The 19006-nt window shown below is 38.6% G+C and overlaps 3 protein-coding genes across 3 annotated transcripts; all 3 read right to left on the bottom strand.

Moving 5' to 3' along the window:
* Positions 1-1177: 1177 nt before the first annotated feature.
* Positions 1178-8094, bottom strand: ube2nb (ubiquitin-conjugating enzyme E2Nb). The gene is made up of 4 exons (XM_083999283.1): positions 7982-8094; positions 5636-5882; positions 3708-3848; positions 1178-2459 (listed from the first exon to the last, which is right to left on the bottom strand). The coding sequence occupies exons 1-4, from the start codon at positions 8009-8011 to the stop codon at positions 2416-2418; spliced, it is 462 nt and encodes a 153-aa protein (XP_083855409.1). The 5' UTR covers positions 8012-8094; the 3' UTR covers positions 1178-2415.
* Positions 8095-9701: 1607 nt separating this feature from the next.
* Positions 9702-12250, bottom strand: mrpl42 (mitochondrial ribosomal protein L42). Its single transcript, XM_083999055.1, has 5 exons — positions 12155-12250; positions 11788-11851; positions 11339-11423; positions 10307-10470; positions 9702-9813 (listed from the first exon to the last, which is right to left on the bottom strand). Exons 1-5 carry the CDS (start codon positions 12231-12233, stop codon positions 9768-9770), a joined length of 438 nt encoding a protein of 145 aa, XP_083855181.1. The 5' UTR covers positions 12234-12250; the 3' UTR covers positions 9702-9767.
* A 649-nt stretch (positions 12251-12899) lies between these two features.
* Positions 12900-18827, bottom strand: pwp1 (PWP1 homolog, endonuclein). Its single transcript, XM_083999212.1, has 15 exons — positions 18637-18827; positions 17651-17709; positions 17249-17430; positions 17037-17122; positions 16777-16873; positions 16488-16598; positions 16263-16393; positions 15822-15892; positions 15556-15652; positions 15401-15462; positions 15206-15317; positions 14377-14467; positions 13826-13947; positions 13610-13715; positions 12900-13503 (listed from the first exon to the last, which is right to left on the bottom strand). Exons 1-15 carry the CDS (start codon positions 18700-18702, stop codon positions 13406-13408), a joined length of 1491 nt encoding a protein of 496 aa, XP_083855338.1. The 5' UTR covers positions 18703-18827; the 3' UTR covers positions 12900-13405.
* Between the last annotated feature and the right edge of the window lie 179 nt (positions 18828-19006).

Genomic DNA, 19006 nt, shown 5'->3' on the forward strand with positions numbered 1-19006 from the left:
TTCTTGTTTTAGATTGCTGTCAAGTTCCTCAGGGAAACAATAAATTAACCCGGGTTTTATGCCGTGCTCCGTCTTCCAGACTTGAGTAAATGCAGCGGTTAGAAACAGTTAATATTTCTGGGTGAGGACAAGACACAAATAAATCTAACTCATACACCAAGCCGGTGATATTCCGTTGAAGGGCAATAAAAGAGATCAACCCCCCCCCCCCCCCCCCCCAAAAAAAAAAACCGCTTAATAAAATAATTTTACTACAACATAACGTTACAGTCCTCCCTCAGATGAGCCGTACAGAAGCCATATGATCATGGAGGGTCTAAGTCACTGGACAGGTCACACTGATCCCTCTAACCCATTTATACAGTATCTCTTAAAAGGAAAGTTAAGGGATTTTTAGAAAGCTTTTCTACAGGTCAACGACAAATCCAAACCACAGAATTTGTCTCAAGATTTCATGTGTACACTTGAGTTAACGCTTTGATTCCTAGCCCAATGAGAAATCTGTAACAGCAAGATGACGACCTTTAATCTTTTTTAACTTTTTTTTTTATTTGTAATATCACTTTTTCTTTCCCCCACAAAGACCCAATCTTCCCTCTGGATTCAATTCAACTTGCATAATCATCAGATCAGTATCATGAAAGAGCAGAAGCAGGTTAAGACCAACTCAAGGAAAGTCACGGTGAGAAACAAAACTTTCGTGATTGACGACAAGACCTTCAAAATAGCCTCAACTATCCCTTTAAAGAAAGCACCTCAATTCTCACAAACACCCCTGAAGAAAAACTAGTTTGAACTGTCCTGATATCAGTTTTATGATGGTACATGCCATTTTTAATTAAGTAACACTGAAAATAAAATAGAGAGAACAGGCAACATAGATAGCATGGACAGACGTTAAAAAAAAGGAAAATAAAAACAACTCAGGTTCCTACACTCTTAAAAAAAAAGGGGCATTTTCACCACATCTGTCTGCTACCTCTCTAGATGTGCTGGGAATGGCTTTTTTTTTTTTTTTTTTTTTAAGTGTGTGGAAGTGATTGGCTCACCCTCCCCAAACCGTCCACCTGGGGTTGTGAAGACTGAACTTGTACAGATATGAAAAAACTGATGAAACGAACCTTTTAACACGTGGCAACATTTCATAAGTACTGCCAAACAGACTGCTGGATGTGACTTCTTTTTTACATTTACACAAGCAGATTTTGGATCTTCTTCTTTTTTTTACGCACAATCCTCATCTAATTGGGATCTGGCATCGCATCACAATACAACCTTGTCTTTTCTATCAACGTTAAAATGTAACTAACCAAACGAGCTAAAATTACATCTGTTGGGGCCATAAACTGACTTAAGCCAAGGACTAAATGCTTTTAAATGTTGGCTATAAAGTACTATTTATTGTCTACCAGCAAATTTGGCAGGTATACAGCAACCTATGGGACGTCTTCAACTTTATGACCTTCCATAAGTTATCATTATTAATTAAGTAAGGTTGACCATCATCTCTGTCTGTCTTTTTTTCAGTTGAGCAAGTCTCTAATCACAGCTTCTTAAAAATGTGACTAGTATTTCCACTGTAGTTACAGTTTATATGATTTGAAGTACAGTTTCATGATGTATTTTATGTGTAAACTTTCAAAATGAGTTGCTTTCATGTCCAATTCTAGTAATAAGATGATGTGATGAAGCTCTTGTGATAGGTTTGACCTGTGTTCAGTATTTAAGTGCCCCCATGAGATGATGCTGAACTACATTAGCTGCACCACCAACTAAATATTCAGTGTTGTCAAGTGCTGGCGTGCACGGATACACAGGTGTGGAAATTCAACTAACCTTTTTGTTGAATTCACAGGCTTACTTCCCAAAACAATTCATCGTGTTCCCTAAAAAGAGTAAGGGAAACGTCATCATTTATGCTCTTATTTCTTGTCTGTTTTCTACGAGTGGTGGGGTGGGGGGGGGGGGGGACAGCTCTACGTTCTCAATGTGTTGAAATAACAAAACCTGTCATCTCGCTCACAAAAAGACATACAGATGTGTTGACAAATGATGCATGCGTTAAAAGAAGGGCAGCTTTAATGTATATTTTGCAAACGTACCAGTATGTGCCTCGGTCAGGACAACATATTGCATGTTATTTTTAAGACTGTAGTGGGGAGGGTGTCATTCTCTGTCCATGCATTTAAATAGCAACACAGGAAAAAAAAAAAGACTAACACACATTTAACTCGTCTTAGAGAGGAAAATAAGTCACCCAGAGGTCTGCAGCAGTAAATCTTGTCATTTCTTTCAAATAGATTTGGACTTATAATCTTATTTTTTTTTCTCTTTTTTTGTGTCCGTTAAATTCAAATGTTGACAGAATAGGAGTACATTTTGTGGATCACATTCAGACGCCTCGTCTCTCTTCTTCTATACTTCAGTGTTGCCCGCGTAGAGCCTGGTCCATGTTCGGGCTGGAGGGGGGAGAGAGAAAGATAAAAATGGTTGTGGTGGTGGTGGTGGTGAGGGGGGGAGGGAGAGAGGGAGGGAGGGGGTGTCAGTGGGTTAAGGAGGGTGCAGCACTGTGGATAACAAAGTGTTGGAGAGCGTTTGCAGATGTGTTTCATCATAAAACGCTCAGAGCAACAAGCATCCTGAAGTAAAAAATGCCAACATATGAAACCCAAAGTAGTTTAGCCCGCAAGTTAGTCAGTACACAGAAAAAAAATCGATCACCAATCATTTTAACAAACAATTAATGGTTTAAAAAGTTCTCGTTGGTTCCAGTTAGGGCAGCAACTCAGGATTATTTTCATTATCCCTTAATCTGCCAATTTTTTTCTCAACTAATCGTCTTAAATTCTCAGAACGGCCAAGTTGACATATTCCAGTTACTTGTTTTGCTCCACCAGCAGTTCAAAACCCAAAGATATTCAGCCTCATATCACACAAGGCAAAGAAAACAAGAAGATCGGCACAAAAATTTCCTGTGAAATGTCTCTTGAAATCAAACATTCATGAAGTATTTTGGTCCGTTAGTTCAACAGAAAAGTGTCCTTGACTATTGTAGTGAAGCACAACTTCACTTCAGAAATGAAACTCATAAAAAAATGACACGGCTGATTATTTTTAAATGTTATGAAATGACTACACAACAGTAAAAATGACTACAACGCTCCTGTGCCGTCCCCCCACAGTCATCACGGCAAGTCCCTGAGTTTCTGTTACCATCAACACAACAATCAAACACCAAATCCTTCTAACCCATGACTCTTGTTTTGACACTTAGTTATATTTAAATACTGCGAGTACAACATCTTTGACTGGAGGAAATCCCTTTAAAAACTGTGTTGTACTGATCCATGAGCTGTTACTTCATGATTTTGTTTGACAGATTTAAGAACGCATGAATTTTTCATGCCCAGTGCCAGATTCAGATTCAGATTCGTCTGTGTTTACAGTCATCGCCTCAACCCGCCCACGAAGGCGATAACAGGGTTGTTTTTCTTTTCTCCCTCCAACCAGGACAACTGCCATGGAAAAAGACAACACCTGAACTTTGAATAATTTGACAGCATTTGAAATGTGGGTGGTAATTCTGATGTCTGGGACTGAGATAATGGTTGCTGCCATCTGTCCAAGCTCTGCTCATAGAGGGAAAATCTGCAACCACCTGCTATGAATGAGTGTTAAAACAAAAAAAAAATGAATCTGCTCCTCACCTGTCTCAATGGCATGGCTTTCGTTTTTCTTCCACTGCTCTGCGACGTCGTTTGCCAGGGGGTCATCTGGATTGGGAGCACTTAATAACGCCTGGATAGATAGCAACACTGTGCGGATCTGCAGGGCTGGAGACCACTTATCTGGAGGAAGGAAAGTTTGGGAAAAGATGCAAGGGGAGACAACAGCGACAGTTCATTGGTCAACTTGGGAAAACAAGGGGAAAATTTAGAATAAAACTAAATGTTCCTAAAGCTATTCAATAGTGGAAAACAACTCCGGATCTTGTAAAACCAATGAATCAAAACAATAAAACATGAAATGATAATGAGCCTGTTGCATTACTCTTTTTATTACCCTCACAAAGTCTGCCAACACCTCTGTTTTTGTCCGTTTCCCTCCCCAAATAAACATTATCTTCAGTTTGTTTTATCCCAAAACTTGATTTAACGGTTATAATCACATCTGCTCTCCGACACTTCATCTCACAAGTGCTTTCGACAAATCACTGGCTACTTTTAAGCTGTCCGATATTATAAAACTAGTTCATTTTTACCCTGCAAGGTCTGGCTGTGACAATAAAAACTCCATCTGCGAGTCGACGCCTCACGCTGCTGCTGTGTAATAATGTTGTAATTTGGCACTTTCTGGGTGTCAGAGTCGTGTGAACGTGTCAGTCAAATGTAAGCTAAGTGTATTGCACCACTGGTTTGATTTGACAGCTGCAAATTACTGCTCCTGTCATCATTACGGTTCCTATTACTCATAATGATCTTACTGCTGTTAATTTAGTGCCAATGTGAATTTTCTTTAGCCCCTATTTTTTCCCAAAGATCCGCTCCACACAGAATCCATTTTTTAAATGTTAAACTCTCAAAAAAACAGTGCTGCCCATTGTGATAGAGTAATATTTTTCAATTTAATCAAATTCTTCTGTGTAGTGTTTTAAGACTTGAGAGTATTACCAAACCCTGTGAGAATTAACCCAGAGCTTCGCTACTCTTAGATTATTGTTTTGATTCAACAGCCTACATTTAAACAGCACAGCAGCTTCCCAGAGGCTCTTAGCAACCCCACATTTCATGTCACAAGACAGTCTTTTCTCATAAACAACAAGCTTCGACACGTCTGTTGTTTGCTACCTGTCCAGCATCGAACAGCAGACAGTCAATGTAAACATGTGTTTGGTGAAGAAAGAGAGGAGATGTTTGTTGGACTTTCTTTTGTTAGATGAACATAAATGACCTTCCATAATGCTTATTGTTATCTGAATATATTATGCAAATTATCGATAATAAAAAAGCCTGTGTACGTGTTGTTTTGGAACAATTTTAAGTCATTTGCTCATTCTTCAAAGGATATCTACGCAAAAGGTAACATTAGATTATCATAGCTCCATTGAAGAAGAGAGAAGTTTAACAAGAGAGCAGCAGATGACTGTGAAGGAGTGATCGTCAGCGCTTCACAGGGTGAGGCAACGCTACTTGACAAAACCACAGTGATATGACTACCTCACTTCCAAGCTATGGCTAAACTCCCATTTGTCCTACACAGATAAATCTTGAGAGTTAGATCGTGTCAAATGTTAAATGTCCAGTTGCACTGGTTGGTTAGGAAGAGAAAGCAGGAGCTGAGGTTAAAAAAAGCAAAACACAGGATGCAAACTACTTCCTTTTAAAGCTCATGAGAAGTTTCCTTTTGATTTTAACCTGCAAATGCCTCTACAGGCTGGAATTAATATAAAATGCTGGTAACGTGTTGTCAATGCGACGGTGTGTTGCAGGTGAAAAGACTGTTGGTGCAGGTGAAGAAGCAGCAAGAGACAGGTGAGAGCGGATGCAAGGGTGGGTCATGAGCAGGAGTAGGAACAAGGAGCGTCAGCAGGATGTGGAGAATGAAAAGTTTGTGTCTTTCCGTCAGGTTTTCTTACCTTTCAAAATGTCTAAACATATTCTTCCCAGTTTGTCAACATTGGGGTGGTAGATTTTGGTCATGAATCGCACTTTGGGAGCTGCCATGGGATACTCTTCTGGAAGAAATAGTTCAAGTTTAAATGTGCCTCCTTCAAAAGGAGAGTCTTGAGGGCCCGCGATGACCACATGGAAGTAACGTGCATTCCCTTCATCAGGCGTAGCCGTGATTCCTGGAACAGGCTCCGCCATCAACCGCTGTGTCTCCTGAATGTGATCAAAAGAAGAAGAAGAAACACAAAACACCATAGTTGATCATTCTGAATTAAAATAAAAAAGACTGCCGCGATGTTGTGCATCTCCACAAAGTAGTGAGGTTTCTGTTTGCATCAATGTCTGTCCAGACTCCAGAGTAATAAATGTAATGAAAATATATAAGGAATTAAAAAAAAAAAAAAAAGGTATTCCGTGTATTTCATTGATTTGTCACCTACAAGAATATGTACAAAATAGATTTATCAAGCTTTTGTTGTGCTGCATGTCTGCTGAAGTGTAAGGTACCGAAGAATCAAACGCCTTGAATGTGTTCATATTAACCCGATAAAAACATGACAGTAATCAAAGCTTCAAATATGGATGTTACTGCCAGAAAAAAAAAAAAAAACAGTCCTGTGTTAGGGACTGTGGAGGCGTCAACAGACAACTGACTTACAGGTACATAATAGATGACAATGTTCAATTACACCTTGCTTAGTCACACGCACACTTTCAAACTCACCCACATACAGATAGGACGACATTCCACAAATTATTGTTCCAACACTAAACTGGAAATGCAGCTGAGGCGGAGCAGTTCTCACGTCAGGTACAAGATATGGTTTGATCAAACCACTGACAGAACTTTCCACAACTGTAAAGTACTGCTAATTTCTTGAATAAAAATATATTGTTCAGATCTGACTGCAACTATCACTTATGTTGACTATACATGAACCAGACAGGTTTCAGCTCAACATGTCAGAAAACAGTGACAGATGTATCTCATAATTTTTTTTGAAAATGACTTATTTTGTCTGATCTATATCCAAAATTCAGCATTATCTGTTGCTCCCATATTATTTTTTTATTCATATTTTCAAAAAAGAAAATTCACACTGTAAATGATTAATGAATTATTATCAGTTGCCAACTCATTTCATGTCAAATGACTATTAGAGTAATCAATGCACAGTTTCGGTTTTTCTTTGCATTTATAAACGGCTTCACTATAAGAATTTAATTAAAATATGATAACACTTAAGTTTATTTCAATTACAGATCAAGTAGCCTACGTATTGTGCGACACTAGGAGGAAATGAAATAAGGAAGTGGAACATTATTTAATCTTTCAGCATTTCTTCAAGCAGGTGCAGCGAAAACAGCTGCAGTCAACAGGAAACAAAATGGTTTAACCTTGTTTAATATACTGTAAATTTCTTTGATGTGGTTGTTGGGAAAGCAACCCACGGTTTTCCATAATGGTGGCATAGCCCTGTTTGTGGTTTCACTTTGTCAGCGTTATATGTCCCTGGCTGTAAAGGGGAGAGAAAAAGCAGAAAAGAAACAGCTAAACCTGAGAAATAGCTCCTAGATGTGGCGGAAAAGGCTGCTGCTGCTGCTGCCGAGCTGATCGCGCCCACAGCCGGGGCCTGGCCCGGCCGACTGGAGTCGCGTTGAGTTGAGGGTTGAGGGAGGAGACCGCAGCGCAACAGGCCTCACAATGCTGCTGCTGCTGCTTTTTTCTCTCTCTCTTTTTATAGCGTGTCGTTTTTACATTACATAAATACTGCGGATATGTTGTTGGCTTTAAAATGAGTATTTTAAAATGTGAGGAACGGCACACACGCAAGGGCGGCGTTTTCCTCGTCAGCGCCAGACATGTGTAACTAGCTACCACCAATCATCAAAGCTACTGCTGCTAGCTTAGCTTAGCTCTCTCACACAGCGAATCCATTCATAAGGAGGACCGGGAACAATTTGTCATAATATGTTGGCAAACCCGGCGGTGTTACAGCTAGAATGAGTATTATAGTACAAGCAGCACGGCAACAAATCGACTCGTGTATAGATATATGTATTTTACAAAAAAATAATCCACGGATAGAGCAGAAGGGAGTAAACGGAAGTGGCAAACAAAACACTTGCAGCAGACACGGAGCAGCGAAGCTAAGATAAGAGCTAGCTGTGCTAACGTCAGGCTACACGCTGGTTGGCAGTAACTCCACGGACATATCACATTTGCGTTAAATAATCAACATACAATGCAAACACACGGACTCATTTACATTTATATATGTATATATACACCGCCCCGGTGGAAAATGTACCTTAATAATCCTACGAGGCAGACCGGCCATCTTGTGTTAGCTATTATATTTTTAGCCGTGGACTCGCCTTCTCTTCAGCTCGGACTGACTGAGCTGCCGGGGCGGGGACAGATAACTCACTCTTCCGGTGGCTTCAGATGACGTTAGGAAATACGCTGTTAGATGTAATAAAAATATTAAAACAAAATAATAATAATAATAATAATAATAATAATAATAATAATAATAATAATAATAATAATAATAATAATAATAAACTATCCCAAAAATATGTACATTCCTTAGAAATGTATGAGACTGATAACAAATGCACCTTTTGTAAACACTGAACATGAAAATATCATCATGTGTTAATTTTGTATTACTTTTTGGAAGGACATAGAGATAGAGAAAGAGACATAGAGAAAAAACTACAGTCAAGTATAATTTTGAAGACAAATACATTATTTTTGTTATTTTTTTCTCTCTAATTAATAATAAACAGAACATTGTTGACCTTTTTATTTTATTGAGACAATATCACATCTACAAAGCTAAGATGTCCAAAACAACCAATATTTTTGTTGTTTTAAATTGAACGGAAACTTTGAGTCTCTGAAATATATTCATGATAATAATTAACAATTTTATTTAGAATACCTTATTTAAGTTTGTCTGCCACTTTAGCTTCTCTTATTACTATTAATTTAATTAATCCTATTTATTCATTTCATTATCTTTTATTATTATTATTTTGTTTGTTACTATTCTTTTGTCTCTTATTTCATGTTTGTCTCATCTGTGTTTTGTATTGTATACTGTTATACTGTGTTTATCGTTGAACATAAATAAATAAGTAATAAGTCTGTAATATGACGAATCACTCATCTGCAAATATGAAAACAAACTGAAAGTCCGCTCACTTGAATCAAAATGTCTTGTTTTTTTCATGTCAGAGTTTCAGTATTTGACCTGAAAAATGGGTGTTGGGGCTATACCCTATGGGTGAGACTGAGTACTGGGAGAATGAAACCTGTGTCTGCATCTTGTTGTGATGTGCATGACCTTGAACACACCACACTATGAATGCCCTTGTGTTCTATTTTTTTCCCTGCAGGCACTGTAAGGCATCTCCGCTGCTGCTCAGGTCTTGTGGTGCAGAACTGCAGCTGCATTGGTGGTTTCCTCTAATCCAGTGGCAGGGATCGCTACTTCTTCACAACTTCTGTCTCAAATTAAAGTCAAACATATAGGATGCATTCACTTACATTTCCTTATATCTAATGCTATGTTTATTTCAGTTTCACTGCTCTGCGTGCATCTTTTCTGCTGCAGACATAGTCAAGATTAACAACACAGAGGGAAAAAAAAATCATTCTTCATTCATTTTTAACTCTTCATAAACTATTAAAATTAAAAACTGCTAAAATGTGTTATAAAACAAAATTAGATTATATGTCACATCTTAAAGCTCAAACAAGTCTAGCATAAACTGACTGTAAGATTTAAGAAGACATTGCTGAAACAGTAATTGGGATAAATTGGTTAGCATATAACACTGAACTATGGTATACCAGAGCCAATCCATTAGGTTAATTAATTCATATATTGCAGGAGAAACTTTGAAAGCCCCTAAAACCTATTGTAGTAAATCAATACAGTATCACGAGATTAAATATAATAAAGTATGACTTCAGACTCAAATAAAGCAGCTATGACTCAAACACTCGTGACAACAGAGTCAATATTTAACAGTTTATTATACATAATTGTGACAACACAAACAAACATTTGCAGCTTTGTAAGTCTATCTGTCTTTTGGAGGATCTCTCTTTCTGCGTCTCATGTGGTACCTGCAAAGAGAGAAACAAGGAAATTACTGAATACCTACAGAACAGTTTTTTCATAATATTTTCTCACAATTACATAACAAAAAGGGGAAGCTACCAAGTGTCCTTGTCTGCACAGGTGAATTACCAGGATGATAACCAAGCTACATACAGTAAATCAATATTTAGGAATGAGACTGAATAAGCCACGCCTGTTCTGCCAAGGTTTGATTTACAGAAAAATGCTCATCCACTTCTCATTTCTGTCCAGTGACTTTTCAGTAAGTAAGCCATGTGTCACTTGTAACAATAATACAGCCACATAGGTTCCTGTTTTTGTCTGTGCAGTTTCTGTTGGTACTTTCTGCTTAAGGGCAACTCAAGATTACTGCTTTAAGTGCAAATACATCATTTCATAGGAAAAATATCTAGTTCATTTCCTTTTATCATGAGACCTGCTTGTTGTACAATCATGTCAAAGGACTTTGTCGATATAGCATATTATCTGTGTACTTACTGTCCGACTGGATACCACCGATGTTTAGTGGTGAAAAACATCTTGCTCAGCTCCTCTATAGTGGGCCCCTGTTTGTCCTTCAGCACCTCCTTACTGAGGTGGGCTTTTAAAACCTGGTCATGGGTCTCAACCGGGTTGGTGACGGGGTCAGGTCGTTCTATAGGCTGTAAAGATTCACAGTCAAGAGTGAGGTTTCCTCCTGCTCAATGTAATGTACAACAATACTGCAACATTCATTAATCTCTTAACACTGATAACGGAGAGATTTATGATATCTGTGACAGCGATATGCAGACATGTTGGGCACTAGTACCGCATTTCTGCTCTGTGTTGCTGTTGTGGTTTTTTATAGGATAGACTAGAATAGCAAATACTTTATTTATCCCTAGGAGGGAAATTCAGATCGCCCAGCAGCTTACATAACAATGATATGATATGAATGATATAAAAAGTAATTATGGTTAACTTATGGTTTACTGCTCTCTGGTTTGGGAAATGCAGAGTATTTCGAAGTAAGTGTGGGTTGTTGCTGAGATCATTATAGTCTCACAGGTCCCCCTTGTGGCAGTGCTTTGAATAACAGTCAATCAATGCAGGCAAACTGCATGTCGTTTAACCTTTACAATGGTAATACTGGGTTTGATTCTTAAATTAAATTTAATAAGTTAACTCTATGTTTTTTCCCCTCCATTTTTAGAAACCACACACAAACACCTGCACAAGTGTGAATTTGAACTTCAGACCCTAAAAGCTATTAAATGTTTTCTACCTGGACTACTTCCTATGTGACCAGTCACTTCAGTGGTGGGTGTGTGATTCTCCAGAAGCAAAGTGTACAATACAAATCCACTGTCAACCATTCTCTAGCTAACTTTATCTCTCCAGGCACAAAAGTAGACAAGTGAGCAGTGGAGGGCAGAAAATCTGCAGGATTTTCACTCATTTGTGGAAAAAGTCACAGTTGTTAAAATACAGATGTCATTAGACAACTGACACACTGATAGTCAAACTAAACACATATCTTATCCTTACCTGTGTTAATTCATAAGGAATGTCGACAGTGGGATGGTAGCACACCACAGTTTTCCCATCTGAAGTCACACCGATGTCCACGTTACTAAAACCAGGAGATTAGGACATTATTATCCTGATCACAGTTAAACAATAACAGCACTCTTTAAAGCTTTGAAGAAAACATTTGATACACTATAAAGCTGCAGCGAACTAGATGCTCCAAAGTAGCAGATTAAACCATGAGTGTAAAGGTGAAGCAACTTCATAATAACAACGAATATTTTAACACAAAATATGAATAAATCAATCAATCATATCAATAAATCAGATAACTGGTGTGCATTCAATTGCATTTATACACCACAACCAAATGCATGATGTATCTCAGCAACATCTAAGCAGAAAAAGCTTATTTCCCTTCTCTTATTTAATTGTTTTTCATTATTTAAACTATACAGCTGACATACCAGTTTGGGCCATCAAGTGAAGGACCACGGACACTGGACTTCTGTCGCACTGGCACCAAACATGCTGCAATAGAAACACACAACACTCAAATTTAATTTAACAGACTTAATAGAGAAAATATATACAAATTTAAACTTTTTTTTGTTTGTTTTTTGCTTATTAAGACATATTGAAATGACAAGGGTGCATATTATTTCTATGTTGATGATGATGATGTCGATAGCTACCTACAAGTGCTAACCTACTGACCATATTTTCAAGGTTAGCTCTTGTTAGCCTGTTAGCATCGTTATAAAACCATGAACTCAGTCACAATAACACGAGCCCTGTCAAACAGCTCCTTAAATTCACATTAACAGCTCTTACTTTGAACATGTCGCAGTGTGGAGCCGGTAGAAAGCCGCGTTAGGAGGCTGTGTAATTTGCACAAGTGAAGCGACGCCATGCTCAAGTGATGATGATGAGGTGCGTCGCTGAAATGGTTCCGTGTTTCAGCTGGGACTCGGTCACATTAGTTCCGCTTTACCAGCGACCATTTTTGACACAACAGCCCCTCGAAGTTTGTCTTGATGATGGAACTCATTCAACCTCATTAAATGTTACAAGAAAATATGACTAGAAGGTTTCTGTTCTCAGTTAAAAGTCTAGTTTTTTTTTAAACAAGTGATTAACCTCCCTTTTCGGCCTTCTATAATTTTGAATAACTTTAACTGCCATGCCTGGGTATTCCTCCCCCTTTTATTTATTTTTTCCTTCTATTGAACAATTCCTACAAAAAAATGTAATGTAGGCTTTTCAAGTTTTCTAATTAAATGTTTACTATTATCATCATCATTATGTATAAATGTCATGTTCTGTATCGAGTAACACAACATTAACTACACCACAATCTGATGACCTATTGACCCAAATGTAGAGCAACTGCAAGAAGCCATCAATTTAATCAGTCTGACCTGATGTCAGATCTCAGACGGACTTACTATGTTTCTTTTGCATGGGAGGAAAATGTATGATATAATGCAACAAGGCAGTGCACACTGCAGAGTTGGAGAATCAAGACATACAAGGTCATGTTTAAAACCGTATTTATTTATTTATTGAATATGTAGGATCAATCAGTGTTTGCACACAGATTTCTTTTAATATTTCATGTTAATATTTATCATTACCAAGGAGATCCATGATTGGGACATATGGAGTTAAGTCCGTTTTTTGTATTATTCTAGTGAAAATAATCTCCACATGTAACATTTGTACAAAGAAAGGCAAACTGAGTGGAGTATTGAATGAACAAACAGTGATTCAAATTTATGAATCAATGCTTCCACCTAAAAGTCAAAAATAAATTGCTGGAAAATATTCACTCATATGAATATAGGAAACATTTTCTGGTGCCTTATTTACACATCATTGAGTGTTGAAAAGCTCCAAAGTCTTTCAAAAGTTTTATCCACTCTGGCAAACTCTTTCACAAGTGTGGCTTCATTTGATCCAATCCCTTTTCCTGTGACAGAGCGCTGCGCTACGAAGGAGGCAGCAACAAGCAGATCAGCTTGACGTCTTTCCGGGGAAGCTCAGTTTATTTGTGTTTAACAGGTTGTTGCTGCGTTCACAGGCTCACGAGGAGACGTCCATCTCTGCTGTGGCGGCGCTGCTGGATGCTTGTGATCCTGTGTTCAACACCAAGCGCTCTCGGCTACCGAACACTTCGGCCACTAAAGGAAAACAATCAAGAGTTAAGAATCGTATTATTTCTGAATTCGATGTGTTGCAAAATTTAGGTTTTGCTGAAGAATAAAACAACTTGAGGGTCAGTTGTACCTGCTGCAACGTCACTTATATCCCAAACCCTCAAACCATCCTTCTGTCCTCCAAACACGTAGACGAAGGGCAGGTCAGGGCAGCATGAAGCACAGAACAGGACGCCCTGTTTACAGGAGAGGAAGTACATGGTTACAACAGCCACTGACAACACGATTTTGAAAACACTGCAACACCTCAGTGACAGAGGTGGATGAGTCTCAGATAAGTTCTTACCATTTTCATATCCCGCGAGTGCACCAGATTGGGTTTGTTACCCAAAATATCCCAAATCTTAACTTGTTTGTCAGCTGAAGAGGTGACCAGACACCCTTTTATCTGACTGCTCAGGTCCAAACCTGCGGAAAAATTGAAATGTTCAGCTCTGACTTTAAAAAGAAATACACATATCAACAAAACACTTTATGGCACAAGAGCAGGGAGCTTGGTAACGCTGCTTTTTACAGGAGCAGTTGTGCTCAGGATTTCACAGGAAATTACTCCATTCATCTGTATTTTTTCCCCACTTTTTATTCATGCTCATAGCAGCATGATGCCAGCACATATTACAGGTTTGTCCACGTTTCTCCACCAACCAGTAAATCAACAATATCAAACCACGCTCTTATTATTCCTTAAGAAAGCCACAACACTTTCTCACTACTGAGGGATAAGAACCAAAGCATTTGTGGTGTTTAATATATGATGCACTGCACTGATGCAAGGGCTGGGAATACAGAAACAAAGTGAAACTGAACATCACACAACAAATGCACACACACACCAACCTGACACTTCTTCATCGTGTGCCCTCAGTGTGAAAACAGGTTTATCTGAACGTGCATCCAGGCAGTAGACAAAGCCGTCCTCTGTGCTGGCCTGAAACACAAACACACACTTGAATTAAACAATGAGCTGGCGACAGAAAGAGAGAGACAGAGAAACCAGGTCTGATGCGCCGACCCATGATGCGCCAGCTGGACTCATATAAATTTCCATTTTCTGGCGTAATTACTATTTACAACCATTACAGCTGTCGGGAGGCCTTTCAGTGTGGTTGTGGTTGTGTGTGATCATTATTCCTCCTGCACTAATTAAAATATAATAGCTGTGCTTGTTTACCTGCAAAAACCACAATTCCATTTACAACACCCAAGTTATTAATATTAAGTGATTGACATGTCCTGACCTGCCCACAGACGTCATTAGAGTTCAAACAAACAGTGCTGACAGGTGGCAAAACAGACATTTGTTTAATCTGTCACTAGTTTGCATTCAGGAGAAGCAGGAAGTAAAATAAAGAATTAATGAAAGCAAAGGCCAAACTAGGCAAGTCAATGTCTATTTCTTGAAATTAAAGCATGCGACCAATATTAACTATGTTGTATTTGCCGACATTAAAAGCTCATGTGTGATTGTTGAAGGCATTCATGTAAAATATTTACAATTAGCACATGTCAAACTTGCCTCTAATAATCATAAAGGAATATGAGGTTGAAAACTATATTCACATCTAGCCTGAGAGGAAAAGTGTGATTCTCTGTGGTCTAAAAACACTGCTCACAGCTCATCTTCTTTAAAATCCATCAGGACTAATAATAAAAAAAAATAACCTACCAGGAAGTTGCAGGGTGAAAAGTGGTTCCAGGCCAGACGCTCCACTTGGCCACTGAACCTCCAGGTTCGATAGCTGGTGTCAGGACTACGGCAGTCGTACAGGACAGCCGTTCTGAGAAAAATACAATATTACTCTTAAAACTGTTTATTTAATTTCTCCCCATTCTATAAAATAACACATTAGACGACACTTACTTGTCATATGATCCCGATATCAGCGTTTGAGCCTCAAACGGGTGGAATGCTAGAGTCTGAACCTGAAAGATGAAAACGCAGAGGTTGTAAATGACCAGGAACCACGGAGCGTATTACATTCAGCATCAATCTGTTGTGTGTGTTTTAATAAACACCTTATCAGTGTGTTTGCGTAGAGTTGTGGCTGGTTTGCCTTGAGACAGATCCCACAAGATAACAGTTTCATCTGCAGATCCACTGGCCAACACATTCCTAAGTAAGAGAAGGTGTAAACAAACAGTTACGTTACATAACAATAGTATATGCAAAATCAAAAATAAGTTTATTTTAGAACATCTGACAATCATTAGGTGCTTTAAAGATTGAATTTTTTCCACTACTACATCAAAACGTTTCAGTGAATCCTCCTCAGAGCACCGACCTGGCCAGTTTGTTCCAGGATAAATCCAGCACTGCATCTGTGTGGCCCTCGACAGGCTCAGCTGCTGCACCCTGGTGTCACCACAAACACACAGCAAAGTGTTAGTGACATCCAACAGAGCAGGAAGCGGTGAAGAGGAGCAGGCAAAGGGCGACTGTGCATGACAATCTCCAACTGTGGCCGGTTTTTCACTCTTGTCTCCAACGGTTACCAGCAAACAAAACGTTTGCCCTTTGACACAGTTGGATGAGATACAGTAAAAACAGATTTTCTGTCACAACAAAAAACTGCTTAAAGTCTTTCCCAAACCATTTTCTTGAATTTTGTATACATTTTGTATTAAAAAAAAACCCTTTTTTTTCAACCTCATACCCGATCGCCCTCTGATCACGCAAATGTTTCCACACCACTATGAGACAGACAGGGAAACAGATTGTGCACCTTCTTGCTCTTCTTTTTCTTCTTTGCGGCCTTTTTGCTCCCCAGGGAGAAGACCGGCTCGAGACAGTCCACCACATCCAGGTCCCACACGTCGATCTGAGGAGTCATGTTGCCCACAGCAGCGTAGTTGGCTGCAGGACACACAGAGCAGATATTTTATTCACTGTAAACAAGAGAAATCTAATTTAAAAAAAGATTAAGAGACAGAGTTGGGGCTTTTCTTACCTGGTCCTTCTCCAGGGTTTGGGTCAAAGTTCAGCCACTCCACACACAGTGGGTAAGCTGGCAGCAGAATGTCATGATGAACATACATAGAGTCCTCGTCCGAGTTATAAACTGGAAAACAAGAAATAATAGATTAATTTTAAAGAACATAAAAGGTTTACAATATGTTTGGAGAAAGGACAATATGTAGTTAGCATATATTCATAGCCAGTATCCAAACAACAGATACTTTTTCTGGTCAGAACAGTATCCACTGTCCTCTTATTGTGTCCCATATGAAGATACTCACTATAGATGTCCAGGTTGCAGCAGTCCTTCTCCGCTTTACCTGCCAGGATGAGATTGTCACTGGGCTTGATTTGGAAGTCTTCTCTCTCATACTGGGCCTAAAGGGAAGAAAAACAAGCAAAATAGACCTATTTTCACTAATATGGACAATTGGTTTTCTTTAGGATGCTGATCCTGACTTGAAGGATGAGTCTTTAAAAGCTATATGCTCATGGTAGATGTGACCTTACTTCATGCACATAACCACAAAAAGGCACTCACTGTATCTTTGATGGTGATGTAAGGATCCTCGTCATTGGAGCTGAAGACTGTGAGCCCAGCAAGACTGTCGCCAAGATTAGAAGTCACTAAATTAAAGAGAAATGAAGTGTAGATAGCAGGTCAGGGTTGGTTTAAATGTTTTTAATAGATTAACTGGTAAAATATAATGAGTGGATATAATTTAGTCTAGAGACATCAGTCATCCTACTCACCCGTGTCTTCTTCATCATATTTATCTAGGCCATATTCTGCAAGATCATCATCTTCCTCTTTTCCGTCTTCATTCTCATCTTTGGGAACCTCAGCTTCATCTGCTGCATCGTTTACCAGATTCTGTTCAGGGGCCGGCACAGCCTCATCATCCTCTTCCTCCTCCTCCTCAGCAGCCAGTTCCCTGATTAACGACAATATCAGGTCCAGTTATTGGGCTATAAAGTAAATGATAATGTACAGCTACATCTAATAATCATTTTCAATATTAATACAGACGATTATCTAAATAAATATAAAATAATAGTTCTTTATAGTTAATAGATCTAAATAAATATCCAGGGGAAACTAGTTGTCACAGGAGGAAGCTCGATTGAAATGCTGTGTTTTTGATTCCAACATACCCCAGCTCATCTTTAGCTTCAGCAATGATGCGCTGAAGCTCCTCTTGGCTCAACTCAACCTGTAGTGGAATTAAAAAAGAAAAAAAAGGTTAAAACTATTCGTCATGTGCCAGACAAAAAAGGAAATTGAGTACTTTAATATCAGTTTTTAATCTAACTTTAAGTATTAGACAAGGAAGCAGAACAAACTTTTAAACAGCCTCTGTAATCTAATAAGGACTCACTCGCTGAACTTTCCAATGCATCAGATTTTAATAAAAACACCTAAGTGTAAAAAAGAGTTTCTACACACTTGGTTCAGATGCAAGTGTCAGTATCTTTAATAGACCAAGCTTTCGGTCAAAAGAGTCTGATTGTAAGATTGTAACCCTGATAAAGGTCTTTTGACTGCAAGCTTGGTCTATTAAAGATACTGAAACTTGCATCTGATCCAAGTGTGCAGAAACAGTGCAGTTATTTACTCCAAATAAAAACACTTACAAAAGATCTTCAAAACCCAAATGTGTAAATATTGCAAAGAACTACACCACTTTAAAAGAAAAGACTATAAATAAAGACTTGTAGCGATATTAGTATCTGTTATGATGAGGTTAAACTAAACCAGTTATGTGTTATCAACAACAGGCGAATTACTCTTCTATCCATCCAGTAAAAACTGCAACATTTGTCTTGTCAGATTCGAGTTGATGTCACTTCCCAGTTGTAGCACTGGCTTATTGAGGGATTTAATGTTTTATATCAAATGTTGCACTTATCCTGATGTGTATCTTTAAAAGTCTAGTCTGGTGCCTGTCATTGCTCAAAATGCGTCACATTAATGACACTACTGATTTTTGTGTTGGCAGACTGAAGCAATACGTTACCTGAACCTAGAAATGTGAAATTAAACCCAAAAGCGTGTGAACTGCGGTCTTTTAAATCGTTAAAACCATGTTGACACATTAGCAGCCGTCGGCTAACGTTAGCTCACCCGGCACGTTACTCACCTTGTCCGGGGTTTCCTTGGCAGCGCCGCGCCTCACCCAGCCGACACAGGTAATCTGAGAGCTCATACTGAAGAAACACAGTCAATTATTTGATAATCGGAGAAAAAAAAAAACCTCCGACACTGGTCAGCACAGCTTCACTTCAGGCTGGCTCGCACACATGTGAGTTAACGTGGGTCCTGTGGCGCACCCCGTCCTGCTTTGATGACGTCAGGACGGCGTTTGACGATGGATCGTTCCTGATCAAAAATTTCAATGCTGCTAAATATGACTACTGTCTAAAATAAGGGAATAATAAGGGATAATAGCATAATAATAATAATAATAATAATAATAATAATAATAATAATAATAATAATAATAATACAAT

Source organism: Trachurus trachurus (assembly GCF_905171665.1).
Source record: "Trachurus trachurus genome assembly, chromosome: 23".
In the NCBI taxonomy this organism is placed as follows: Eukaryota; Metazoa; Chordata; class Actinopteri; order Carangiformes; family Carangidae; genus Trachurus; species Trachurus trachurus.